The sequence below is a fragment of the Equus quagga genome, unplaced genomic scaffold, assembly GCF_021613505.1.
Source record: "Equus quagga isolate Etosha38 unplaced genomic scaffold, UCLA_HA_Equagga_1.0 132605_RagTag, whole genome shotgun sequence".
In the NCBI taxonomy this organism is placed as follows: domain Eukaryota; kingdom Metazoa; phylum Chordata; class Mammalia; order Perissodactyla; family Equidae; genus Equus; species Equus quagga.
The window spans coordinates 1-14027 of NW_025796378.1; the positions used below are offsets into that span (position 1 = coordinate 1).

General features: G+C 45.5%; 1 protein-coding gene across 1 annotated transcript; it reads left to right on the plus strand.

Annotated features, from left to right (window-relative positions):
- The first annotated feature begins 2538 nt into the window (after window positions 1-2538).
- On the plus strand, window positions 2539-11816 carry LOC124232855 (zinc finger protein 75A-like). The gene is made up of 9 exons (XM_046649765.1): window positions 2539-2664; window positions 4074-4190; window positions 5777-5972; window positions 6921-7012; window positions 7303-7429; window positions 8488-8579; window positions 8874-9000; window positions 10733-10843; window positions 11024-11816. The coding sequence occupies exons 2-9, from the start codon at window positions 4182-4184 to the stop codon at window positions 11617-11619; spliced, it is 1350 nt and encodes a 449-aa protein (XP_046505721.1). The 5' UTR covers window positions 2539-2664; window positions 4074-4181; the 3' UTR covers window positions 11620-11816.
- The last annotated feature ends 2211 nt before the right edge of the window (window positions 11817-14027 follow it).

The following is a 14027-nucleotide window of genomic DNA, read 5'->3' on the forward strand; positions in this document are numbered from 1 at the left end:
CCTGGAGTACTCTCTTCCCAGCTCTTGACACAACTGGCTCCTTCTTTTCCTTGACATCTCAGCTCAAATGTTCCCTTGGAGAGGCCCTGCCCCATCACCGCTACAAGCAGATATTTTGTGAAACTCATCATGTCCCACGCTGGTCAACAAGTACTGGCTCTAATAAAACTTGATTTAGTGTACAACACATGGCACTCTTGCCCTCAAGGAACCGTCTAGCAAGAGAGATTAGATGTTAACTCACCAACATTTCTAATTTTCCTGATTTGGGGATAGCTGCCCTTCACCTGGCTGTGTTTTGGAGAACTTTTCTGAGTGTTTTTACCACTTTAATTATGGACTCTAAACATTCACTGAATATATGAATGTCTAATGTATGTCAGCAAATGAGAAATTATTCCATAGACTAAGGACATAGGACCAACCCAAGATAGCTAAAACTTTCTGGTGGGTGGCAGAGGGCTACTGTGCATTTCTGAACAGAGCGCCTCTCCAGTAATTGGATTCCTGTGCTTCTCACCCCCACTTCTTCATAAACAAAACCATGAGATTCTGCCTTCCTTTTCTCACCTGTTGCCCAGGCACTCTCTGTACATTCTCAACCACAGCCACAGCTTCCTTGGCATTTTTTGGACGCTGCTCCCTCACCCCGGTCTTGATCTCCAACTCATTTATGGGGCACTATGAGGATCATGAAAAAATATGATAGTTAAAACGATGCAAAGGCAATAACAGCCTAAGATCAGGCAACTTTCTACAAGACCCAGCTATAACTAAGGCAATTACTAAGCAATAACTATTATAGATGAAAAAGAAAAAAACAAGGGTATTTCCCAGCCAATAGTAGTACCATTAAATTCAGCCCGTCACCTAGCAAAAACATTCAGCCCACTATGGAAGTTGTGTGGTGTCTCATCTTTTGCTTTCATTGCTTCTCAACTGTACATTCATCATTTCTCAACTAGGGCACAAGCAGGGAAGGTGAAACCAAAAGGAAAGACTCAGGGGATATTTGTGGGCTCCCCAGCAAAGGTAAGGAACTATGGCACCAAACTTCAAGCAATGGATGTCATCAGTGGCTCTCATTTACTATTCACCATTAGCGCCTTGATTTCCTTCCTTTCACACGTCTCCCATCTTCCACAACCAACACCCTACCCATGTTATGAATCAAGCCTGCCAATGACATCCAAGGACACTGCTGGCAGAACTTCATTGATTCAGTGTAATAAGTTCCAATTATATGCTCAGCCTTGGGCCAGATGATGAGGATCTCAATGCTAAGAGCATTACTGTCCACTGCTTCTGACAGACTGGAGACAAGACTTGCTTTTGAAGAAACTAAGTTCCAACCTGACTGAGATTCTAGGGAAATGAACCTGCTTTTAAACATATTCAAGTGACTTAGGCAGATGCTCCTTATTGCCTTTGTTTAATCCTTTCCTTTCACTCAAAAAGGATCAAGATCTAGACTTCAGAGGAGCGTAACACCCGTCTATCTAACAGCAAAAACAGTATAATGGCCTGGGAACGGTCTCCCATTTCATTCCCACCTTAAACTTACCTCCAGATGAACGGACCTGGAAGGAAGCTCCCTCCAAAACCCTCAAATGATGCTCCAAGATTTACTTTATTCAATGCAGTCTCTTCAGTCCCATTCAAAACGCTCCATAAGAGGTCCACGTGAACTTATTTTCTAACTTTCACTCTTTTTCCGAATGTGTAGCCCAATTACATTAGAAAAACGTGCTACAGATTTTCTCACACTCTCATCTGTCCAGCTTTCAAGGCTTTGCTCTTTGCTCTTACCTTTTCCTCTGCCGGGAATATGGCCCCAGTCCCTGCTCTGGGCAAGTGTCTCAAGGTCTTCTATAATTTTCCCCAACCAAAAGTCAACTTGCATTCCCTTGGAATTTCCGCAGCATTCAGCTCACATCTGACCTTGTCCCACCTCGTGTTACTGGTATTGGTCACATTGCCTCAGTCCTTTTGCCAGATTGCCTCACTCAAAGACACTGTCCTATCGACTCTGTAACTCTAGCTACACGTAGCCGACTTAGTAAAGAATCACTTGACGGGTATAGGCTGACACTACAAAAAGATCCCTAATTAGGAGAGCACCGACAACCCGAAATACTCCGATTCTTATAAATACTCCCTCCCGGCTACCAGCCGCCGCCGGCCGCCTGAAGGGACGCAGGAACAACACGGACGCGAGACGGCGACACCCACACGCCGAGCCGCGCGCTGGGCCGTCTAGGCCTCGGTGGCCCTACAGACTCGGTGGCTTTAACTCTTTCCTGCCGCCAGGGCTAAACCGGGACAGGAAGCCGCTCCCTAGGTTGAGGCCTTCAACCGCGCACTCGCAGACGCAGGCAGGCTGTACAGAGCCCCGCCCCGAATGTGCGTCACTTCCGCTTCCGGCTGGGGCGCGGGAGGGGGCGGGTACCGGTGAACTGGGGTTCGGGAAGCGGTCGTGGTGGAGCCAGGCTTGCGTCTCCGAGCCCTGGGTTTCGTTCGCCGGGCCGCGCGCGCCTCGCCGGGCCCGCCTGGGAGTGGTGCGGGGTGGAGAGCGGCGCTCCTCAGGGCGGCGTCGGAAGGGCGGCGACTTGCAGTGGAGCCCGGGGCCGAGGGAGCGGCGTCCACGAAGCCGAGCTGTCTGAGGTAACAAGAAGCGGCTTCCCCCTCGGCGTCGGCCCCGGAGACCCTGAGAGTCGCCGCCGCTGCAGGGCGGAAGGGGGGAGGCAGCCATTTTCCGCGGGCGGCGGCGTGTCCGGGCCGGGCTGCCTCCCCGGTGAGGTTCCGGCGGGACTGCCCGGGGCGAGGCCCACCCGCGGGCTCCGGCGGCCCCTCTCTCTGCCCTCTGCGCCCACAGCGCCCAGCGCCGCGGCTGGAGCCGCTCGGCCACCGCGCGCTCGCACCGGGCTCCCGGGCTCCCGGGCGCCCGTCGGCCGTCCGCAGGCGGGGGCGGGGCGGGCCGTCTCGGCCGCTTTCCCGCCTCCGCTGCGTTTCCGTGGCTGGCTGCTGTTACCGCGGGAGAACGGGGCAGGTCAGCCTCGCAGAGGCCGGCTTCTGCTGATGCAAAAGCATAGCAGGTGTCCCCGTGCCGCCTGAGGCCGCGTGGGCGACAAGGAGCCGGCCGTTTGCGACTGCCTTGGAGTCCTGGACGTATTTCGTTGCTGCTTCTGCTGGATCACCTCAGGACTTTCGAGGGAGGCTCTCGTCAGCCTGGCTGAGAGGTCTGAATGACCCTTGAAGAAATGTAAAGTCAGCGGAAGGGTCACCGTATCCTCACCCGCTCCCGTTCTCTGCTGTTTTGAGCCTCAACATTTAGATGAACGTTTTGTGAACAAGGCCAGGGGTAAGGTTTCTAGGTCAAGCGAAGAGAAACATAAACATACAGGTGTCAATCTTCTGCATAGTGCCCCTTATACGCCTGGGAAAGAAGTGCCAGAGAAGAATGTTGGGCATCTGGTTACGTAATTGGGGATGCTTTCTGAGCAGAGTAAGGCTATTTTTTCCCTGATTACTTTCCTTCTCCTCTGATGTCATTGTCAGCTGTCCTGCCAGTATTATACAATGGAAGGGCGACTCAAATGTTCCACAGAGTGGAGCCTTCATCTTCACAAGAGGATGAAGGGTCATAGAAGTTGTACTCCCTTACTGAAGACACAAGACTAGGATGACATGTTAAAATATTAGAGAAAGGCAGAATGTTCTCCTAATCTGCCCTTCACGTGGGTAAGATGGGATAGGAAGCACATCAATTAAATCTTTGGATAATCCCGAAACTCTCTGCAGCCAGTGGGTACCAATTTTCTCACCACTAACCTTTCCTAAATTATTATTTTTGTCAAGGCGTAGTCATCAGTTGGCATTTGTCTTCAGTAAGCTGTGCTGTGTTTCAATTGAATGATAGAAAGAAAAGAGGGAAACTAAGGGCCTGGCAGTTGTGCTTAAGAGGAAGGCAAGGCAAGACCTGTTCATTTTTCTCTCATAATATTGTAGTAAGTAGTAAAGTTCACGTGAGTTCTTTATTGACATGCACTTTTTCCCTACCCTTGGTGCCTTAGGAAGAAGATCCTTTTATTGATTTTGTTCCAGACCAGACTGGACCTCAGTTGTCAAGGGTGGTGCTGGTGGGGTGCCCAACACAGAAGCAAAACAGTTCCTAGAGGAGAATGATGACGGTAGGTCTGAAGTGGCTGAATATTTGAACTGTCAAATCAGAGCTCTGTGGGAAACCAAGGGACATCTTACAGAGAGATCCAGTCAGAGTAAGAAATATACCCCACAAATGAACAGTTTTTGTTCCAAGAGCTCTAGCCAGCGCTTTGGAGCTTCCACTCTCATGAGGCAGCTGGACCCCGTGAGGCTTTGGGCCAGCATCAGGAATTATGCTGTCAGTGACTGAGGCCAGCGATCCACTGAAAAGAGCAGATCTTGGAACTGCTGCTGCTAAAGCAGTTCCTGACCATTCTCCACAGGGACCCCCAGACTGGGATAAAGAAGCATCATCTGTAGAGCACTGAGGAGTCTGTGGCCCCGGTAGAACACTTGCAAGGGAAATCTGGTCAATCAAGGAATGGGGTGAGAAAAAAAATTTCTGTTATGTAGAATGAATTAGAGTGAAAGTGGATGTATTGGGGTTGGGAGCAGTTAATTGAGAAAGAAGATGAATTTGGTCACTGTTCTGTTGTTCCTTAGGAAATCTAAATCAGGACCTGAAACCGCAGACCCATAGCAATAGTTAGTCCACAGGTTTCAGAGATCTAGCAGAGACTTCCCTGTTGTTAGAGTAAGAGTTGCTTTTTGCCCTCTTTCGAGCCAAGGTGAATGAGCATCATAAGCCTAGTCTGGCTTGGCCAAGGAGACGGGTCTTAGGTTCTTAGAAACACATAAAAGGCAATAAGAGTTGGAGAAGAAGGGGCAGATTCGAAAAAGGGAGGAAACATAGAGACCAAAATGAAGAAAAAAAAGAGAAAAACCAAACAATTATGGGAAGACAGCAAAGAGAAAAAGTGCAAAGGGAAAAAGGAAACAGAGATTTGGAAATCCTAACAGAGTAGCTAAGAGAAGAAAGACACAGAGGGAAAATGACCTCTGTATAATAGATAGGAGCCTCCACTGCCCTTCCTTAGTGGTTGGCCTTGGCTCTGCTGGTGAGGGGTGGATTCAAGGTGTGACCTTGGGCAGGGGCCAGCAGATAACCAGCTTCAGGCCTGCTGTGAAGAGTGCAGTGCAGGCTTATGTTTGGTTTCAAAATCATTTGGAGGTAGGTTGGAGCCAGACTTTTTCCTCCCCATTTTTTCTCCATTTCATCCCCATTCTCTGAAAAACCTTCCCTAACCATGGGAGAAATCTGGTTGACAGGACAACTTTTTTATTCAATTCCTCAATCTTTTGAGAAGTACAAGACAGGAAATCACTGAGGCAGGGATGTAAGTCAAGAGAGAAAGCCTGTCGAGGCAGCATGAGAACAGGTGGCCTACGCAACCCTACTAGTTGTCTGGGCTGGACTGTGCACAGGAGTGGGGGCTGCTGTTTTGGAGGGCTGGTAGTAGCCACACCCTTTTTCTTTTCATTCTAATTTTCCCAGATTTTGTAGATAGTTCTTTGTGGAAAGTGGTGGCCTAATATCTTTTAAGTCTTTTTGTCATTTCTTTTAGTGTCTCTCAATCCCCACCATCAGGACTCTCTGCTTTTTCCTCCCTCTTCCACCAACTCCTAAACCAAAAGTAAGTTCTGTGGTAACCAGGATGGGAATCATTTCCAGGTTGCAGCTCATGAGCTGGGAAAAGAGGCAGTGCTCTTGGGAGAAACAGCAGAGGCCCCAGGCTTCAAGCTGAAGCCAGCAGAGTCCCAGCCAATGGGCATGTGCCAGGATGAAGAATTTTGGAATACATACCAATGTCAACAAGAATACCTGAGCAAGAATAGTCATAAAGAAACTGAACCTGTATGTAAGAGGGGTAAGGAGCTTCATGATAATTTCCTTCTCCTGGGAGCTATAATAGTCATTTGTTCAGCCAGAACGTTGTAAACATTTTCTAGGTGCCCATCTCTGTGGATCTGCAAATGCAACCATGTTAGCGATTACAGTGCCACTCCCTGATGGTAGTAGAATAGACTAGCTGTGGGTGAAGTTGGAGGTTGGCCTAAAGTACAGAAATATCCAAACCACAGAACCCTGGTAATAACATCATGAACTCTTCCTTAGTAAAGTGGGGAGGGTTAGGGCCACCTCATCCTTGTAAAATACAGAAGGAATTGGGATCAGAAATGTGCTGTCAGTGACAAAATGTGAATGCTATTCTGTACCAGGAAAAAAATAATAAAGATTAAAAACTACATCTCTGGGGGCTGGCCCCATGGCCGAGTGGTTAAGTTTGTGTGCTCTGCTTCGGTGGCCCGGGGTTTTGCTGGTTCAGATCCTGGGCGCGTACATGGCACTGCTCATCAAGCCATGCTGAGGCGGCATCCCACATGCCACAACTGGAAGGACCCACAATTAAAAATACACAACTATGTACCGGGGGACTTTGGGGAAAAAAAGGAAAAATAAAATGTTTAAAAAAAAAACTACGTCTTCTACTGTACACTGGAGTCCCTGAGTACTTCATCTTCAAATATGTTTAATTTTTCCCTAACTCAGAACAATTTACATCATGAGAGGAGGAAAAAAAGGTTTTTCTTTATTGATTGTGCTTATGAAAACTGGGGAACCTGTTCTAGGGGTAGGGCTGGTAGACACTTGATTCTTACTTACAATGAGAAAGCTACTTCTGCATATCCCACACACTTGTAAAGGTGCCTCATCTCTATTGAAAGAATCAGAATCTTTTGTATTTTAGAAATGAGCTCAGGATGTTCATAGACAGAAGCAAGAGAAATTTCCTCTGGCTCTTTTCCACCCACAGCTGTGCCTGCTCACCAGATCCTAGCCTCTCCTGAGCAGACAAACACCAAAGACTGGACAGTGGCACCTGAGCTCGTCCTGCCTGAGTCCCAGGTGAGCTGTGCTTCCCAGCTGTTTAGGGCTGCCTTTCCCTGCTGCCCATGCCACCCTGCCCAGCAGGTGCTCAGAGGGGTGTTAACCTACATGTTCTCCCTGGGGAACTGGGACTTCCCAGGCTGTTGGCTGATCCCTTGCCTCCTTCCTTTCTACATTCTCACTTTTAAAAAATAATGTGCAATTAATTCCTCAGTGCCTGGCCTAGCATGCATTTCATGTGCCATGTGGTAGCCACGGAGTGTTTCTATAGTGGCCGTTACTGAGCTGAAGCCGATTCTCTTCTTTAGAGCTTGTTGACATTTGAAGAAGTGGCCATGTATTTTTCCCAGGAAGAATGGGAGTTACTGGATCCCACTCAGAAGGCCCTCTACAATGATGTAATGCAAGAAAACTATGAGACTCTCATCTCTCTAGGTAAAGATTCTCCCCTCCCTTTGAGTAGGAGTTGAGCAACCTGTCATGTTCTCAGTTAACTAGGAATGCACCCCTGTGAGAGTCTCTGTTCCAGTAGCTGGTTGGTCCTCAATTAGATGGTGTGGGCAAGAGAAAGTTGGATCCAGATCACTTGGGGAGCTTTTTCCAAGTGCACATGCTCATTCTTTATCCTAAAATTCTTGATCCCTCCTCTCTCTCCTCCAAATCTCTTGTGTTCTTAGCTTTCCCATCTCCATATGGGCACCACTATTCACCCAGTAATTCAAGTTAAACCACTTGTGTTCATTCTTTACCATGATCTTAGCATCATACCCCACTACAGATCTATCACTACTCCTTGGCTCCACCTTCCCAGTATAGCCTGAGTCCAGCCACATCCCAGCCTCCTGCTCTGTTAGCATCCTGGTCTACATGAGTGGGATCTCTATCCAGGTCCACCTCAGCAACTTCCTAACTGGCACCTCCTGCCACCATTCTTGTCCTTCTAGGGTCTGTTTTTCACACAGCAGCAAGACTCTTAAAAACCTGATAAGATCATGACATTTCTCTGCTTCAAAATGTTACAGTGATTTCTCTCACATTCAGAGAAATGCAAACGCCTTATGAGACAGCCAGGACCATGCATGATCTGACCCCTGCTCGCCTCCCTGCCCTCATCTGCTGCTACTCGTGCCCTTGTTCATTCCTCTTAGCCACACTGTCCTACTTGCTGTTGCTTGAACTCTCAAAGCTAATTTCTACCTTCCCATTTTCTCTACCTGGGATGCTGGACTCTCTCAATACTGCATTTTTAAACACCTCTAATTATTGCCAAATTCACAGCTATTTATGTCACGTAAGGGTAAAAACAAGATTTCTTTTTGTTGACCTCACTTGTGCTACTGAAGACACTAAATTGGGAACTGGTTATAGGGGCTGGTAGATGCTTGATTCTTATTTATAATGAGAAAACCACTTCTAAGTACCATATTTTAGAAATGAGCTCAGGATGTTCATAGAAGCAAGAGAAATTTCCTCTGGCTCTTTTCCACCCACAGCTGTGCTTGCTCACCAGATCCTAGCCTCTCCTGAGCAGACAAACACCAAAGACTGGACAGTGGCACCTGAGCTCGTCCTGCCTGAGTCCCAGGTGAGCTGTGCTTCCCAGCTGTTTAGGGCTGCCTTTCCCTACTGCCCATGACCCACCCTGCCCAGCAGGTGCTCAGAGGGGTGTTAACCTACATGTTCTCCCTGGGGAACTGGGACTTCCCAGGCTATTGGCTGATCCCTTGCCTCTTTCCTTTCTGCATTCTCACTTTTTAAAAAATCATGTGCAGTTAATTCCTTCAGTGCCTGGCCTAGTATGCAGTTCACGAGCCATGTGGTAGCCACGGAGTGTTTCTATAGTGGCCGTTACTGAGCTGAAGCCGATTCTCTTCTTTAGAGCTTGCTGACATTTGAAGAAGTGGCCATGTATTTTTCCCAGGAAGAATGGGAGTTACTGGATCCCACTCAGAAGGCCCTCTACAATGATGTAATGCAAGAAAACTATGAGACTCTCATCTCTCTAGGTAAAGATTCTCCCCTCCCTTTGAGTAGGAGTTGAGCAACCTGTCATGTTCTCAGTTATCTGGGAATGCACCCCTGTGAGAGAGTCTCTGTTCCAGTAGCTGGTTGGTCCTCAATTAGATGGTGTGGGCAGGGGAAAGGTTCATCCAGATACCTGGGGAGCTTTTTTCAAGTACACATGCCTTATTCTAAACAGAATTCTGGATCTCTTTCCTCTTTGTTCCCCAAATTTGCTCTTCTCGTACGTTTTTATTTCAGTAAAGGGCAGCTCCATTCACCCAGTTGCTCAGAGCAAGAAACAGAGAGTCATCCTTTACCTTGAACTTACTATCATACCCCACAACTAATGCATCAGTAGTTCTCTTGGTTCTTACCTTCTCAGTATATTTTGAGTCCCACCATGTCTGAGCCTCCTGCTGTGTTAGCATCCTAGTCTACAGCAGTGGGATCTCTCTCCAGGTCTACCTCAGTAACTAACCAACTGGTGTCTCCTGCTGTCACTCTTGCCCTTCTACAGTCTGTTCTCCAGACAACAGCCAAACTCTGTAAAAAAAACTGGTCAGATTGCTACATTTCTCTGCTTCAAAACCTTACAATGACTTATCACATTCAGAAAAATCCAACTTCTTACCAAGATGCCAAGGACCCTCCAAGATCTGGCCCCTGCTCCCGTCCTCCCCTCATCTGCCTCTCATGCCCTTGTTCAGTCCGTGTAGCCACACTGGTGGTCTTGCTGTTTCTTGAACTTGCTATGCTCATTTCTACTTTCCCCTTTCCTCTGCCTGGCACACTTTTCTGCCACATGGCTAAGCTCTCTCTTTTAGTTTCCTGCTCAAATATCACTTTCCCACTAAAGCTGTTTCCTAAACAGCTGGGAAGGTTTTGTACACAACCTTATCTAAAATAGTTTGACAGATGCAGAATCTTAACTACTCTCTTCCCCTGCTTTAGTTTTCTTCAAAACATTTATCACTTCCTGACGTTTAATTTGTTTTGTTGATGTTTGATTGTCTCACTCTCCCCCTAGAAGATAAGCTCCATGGGATCAGGGGACTTTGGCTTTTTTACCACTATATCTGTAGCCTATAGAGCATGCCTAGCACACCATAGCCACTCAACACATATTTATTGAATTACTGAGGGGTGAATACTTTCCCTACTTGGCAATCTGTATTTAGAGAAAGTCCACTAAGTGATTCTGGTCTGTTTACTCCACCTGGACATGAACCAGTGAGTTACAGGAGGGGTGGAAGTCTTTCCTATGCAGCGTCTGATGCTTGAGAGCTAAATAAAAACTTATTATAATTATGACAGGAATCACATGTGCATATGATACCCAACCCACTGAACTTGAACATTGGCTCCGCTAGACTTGGTCTTATCCAGGATGAGTCCTCCTAAAGAGTTAAGAGGAAAAGCCTGTGTTCCCTTTAATCTCTGGAGTTTGTTCCACCTTGATTGAATATGGGGTATTCTTGGTAGCAGAAGAGGAGGCACATCCACTCCCTATATACCTTTTATTGATATATCTTAGGTTTATTTCTCAGTCTTTGCTTTGTGTGTTCCCCGACAAATGCAGTATAGAATAAACCTGATACCAGCTATGAGAGTCTATCCATTTCACCTCTTGGGGTAGCAAAATGTAAAAGCGTCCTTTGTTCTTTCTGAAACAGTGAAGTAGTGTGGGCTATTGTTAAGTTACCAGTTCTTGACCTCAGTTTTTCCATTTCACAGCATTATTTGTGCTCCCCAAACCTAAAGTGATATCCTGTCTAGAGCAAGGGGAAGAGCCTTGGGTTCAAGGATCCCCGGAGTTCAAGGACTGTCCCAGAGAGCTGCCTACAGGTAAATGCACCATGGGAAGAAAAGAAATGTACCTTGATGAGAACCTTTGCAAAGACATAACATTTTAAGGTTCTACTTATCTATTTTCTTTAAATCAGTATCATTGAATCTTTTTTCTCCATTCCTATGGTTTTCTTGCTCTGCCATACAATTGGCTTATTCTTACGTTTATTCCAACAGGGTTAAAGCTAAAAAATGACACTGAAAATCAACAGCCTATATGTCTTTCTGACTTAGAAATACAAGAACCAGAAGACATAGTATCAAAAAAGGCCAGAGCGAAAGTTCCCCAGAAAACAATGGGCAAGGAAAACCATGGTGATACACACAGGGGAGGGAAATGGCACCAAGACCTTCCACAGAAGGAAAGAATGAAAGTTTCACCCTGGAAAGAAGAGCTGCTGAGACTTATTGATCTTCACAAGAAAGAGCGTGCAGAGGACAAGCCTTTTAAATGCCAGGAATGTAGGAAAAGCTTCAGAGTTAGCTCTGACCTTATTAAGCACCAAAGAATACACACTGAAGAGAAGCCATATAAATGTCAGCAGTGTGATAAGAGGTTTAGATGGAGTTCAGATCTTAATAAACACTTAACAACACACCAAGGAATAAAACCATATAAATGTTCATCCTGTGGGAAAAGCTTCAGTCAAAGTTCAAATCTCCACACACACCAAAGAACTCACACTGGAGAGAAGCCTTTTACGTGTCATGAATGTGGAAAAAAATTCAGTCAGAACTACCACCTTACTAAACACCGGAGAACCCACCTGTAGCGTATGCTGGAGAAAATTCAGGTGGTCAAGCTGCCTTAGACACCAGAAACTCCATGAGGGAAGAAAAGCTTGTCCAGTGTCCTCAGTCTGAAGAAGTTCACTATGTGGATCTTGACCCTATAGTTTATGAAAAAATAGAAAATTATGAAGCATGGGGAATTTTTCATCAGTAAAAAATTTGCATATATATGCCAATATCTGTGCACTAAGTGTCCTCATTACTATTGGGGTGGGCTGGTCCCAGTTCATCTCTGTAGATAGAGCTAGGAGATAGATAAATGTAGCATATGTAGATACATTGAGAAATATAGGCATAAACACAGACACACATTTCCTTCTTTATTTCTTTCTGTCTATATATATATCTGTTAAATCACTGAATGTATTTCTGCCATTCCACAATACACACATGTGGGGGGGGGGGGGGGTTACAGTTCTATTTGTCCTACAGTTATATACCATTAGGAAAGCAATAAATAGTCATCTTTAAAACATTTCCATCTACACTAGAAATAATGATTTAGAATGAAGACCTAATGTACAAAAGTAACGAAAATAAATACTTGGAAGTTAAGAAATATGCAGGAGCAATATAAATAAAACTATTAGACTTTACTGAGAAAAGTAATTGCCCTAATAGTATAAAAACACATACATTATATATGTAAACATATATATGTATGTTTTTCTGTTAGGAAAATAGGTTGGAAGCTCCAACCAATTTTTGGTGTTGGGGGAAAGAAACATGAATCCCAAAGGTAGCATAATGTTGACTCTTTTCTTTCTTTGGTTGGGAAAGGTAGGGGATAGACACAAGGAGAGAAAAGAGATTCAAAGGGTGGCTCTTATTAAAGGAGATTGTTCAGGGGGCTGGCCCCGTGGCCGAGCGGTTGAGTTCGCGCGCTCCGCTGCAGGCGGCCCAGTGTTTCGTTGGTTCGAATCCTGGGCGCGGACATGGCACTGCTCGTCAGACCACGCTGAGGCAGCGTCCCACATGCCACAACTAGATGGACACACAACGAAGAATACACAACGATGTACCGGGGGGCTTTGGGGAGAAAAAGGAAAAAAAAAAAAAATCTTTAAAAAAAATAAAGGAGATTGTTCAGACCCCAAAAGCGATGTCAGGCAAAAGCTAAAAACCGGATGATCACGGCCCGCCTGGTGGTGCAGCAGTTAAGTGTGCACATTCCGCTTTGGTGGCCCGGGGTTTGCTGCTTCAGATCCTGGGTGCCAACTTGGCACCGCTTGGCAAGCCATGCTGTGGTAGGCAACCCACATATAAAGTAGAGGAAGATGGGCACAGATGTGCACTCAGGGCTAATCTTCCTCAAGAAAAAGAAAAAAAAAAATGGATGGTCAGTGGGAAAACCCTTGTAAACGGCATGACCAGGAGTCAGAGGGGACATAATCTCTAATGTTTGGTTTTTAGTTGTCTTTTTTCTGTGTTGGAGTCCTTTTATTCTTAACCACAAGTGAAGCCTCATAGGAACCTACTTTTGAGAAATAAAGGAACAGTATTGTGCCCAAGCAGTGCACTTAGGAACAGACAAGAAAGAGTGGAAACAGAATGGAGAACCAGTTAACAAAGGGCTAAGTGTGAAAAGTGAAGATTTGGTACAGAGAACGACATGATGAGTGACAACCAGGAAAGAAATTAGTCCTCAAGGAATCTCAGAAACACTTGAGGTCTAAGTTTCTTACAGTATGAGATGTATTTGGTGGATCATCTATGGAAATAAGCTCAATTTTGTTACGAATAAGGGAAATTCAAATTAAACCACAATGAAATATCCTTTTATTCCCTCTGCTTGCCAGAAATTTAAAATTCTGCAATATCAAATGTCAATGATAGTGAACAACAGGAATTCTATTATACTGCAGGGGGCCAGGGGGCATAGTACAATAAGTTTAGCATTATTTAGCAAAGTTGAAGACATGCATACCTATGACCTCTTTCTCTAAAGGATACCCTAGAGAAAGTCTAAGTACATCAGATTATATGTACAAAATGTTCACAGCAACATTGTTTCTCATCAAAAGCCAGAAAGAATCCAAACGTCCACTAACAGGAAGAATACATGAATGAATTGTGGTAGTCATATGATGGAATACTATACAGCAATAAAAGAGAACAAAGTACAGCTATGTGCACCAACTTGGACATAAGAAATGTAATGTCCAGTGAAAAGAGCTGCAGAAAAAGCAAAAGAAAAAACTTCCTGCAGCCATGCAAGAAGAAATATCATATCATTTGGATAATAAAGGAAACTGTGATCCCAGAACTGTAGAAAACTTGGGAGACATACACAGATATATGATGGGATTACAGGTGCTTTTTCTTTTCTTTTTTTGTTCGGGCTCTCAACTCCACTGAGAGCATTCTCTTAGCAGTGACAGCCTTGAGC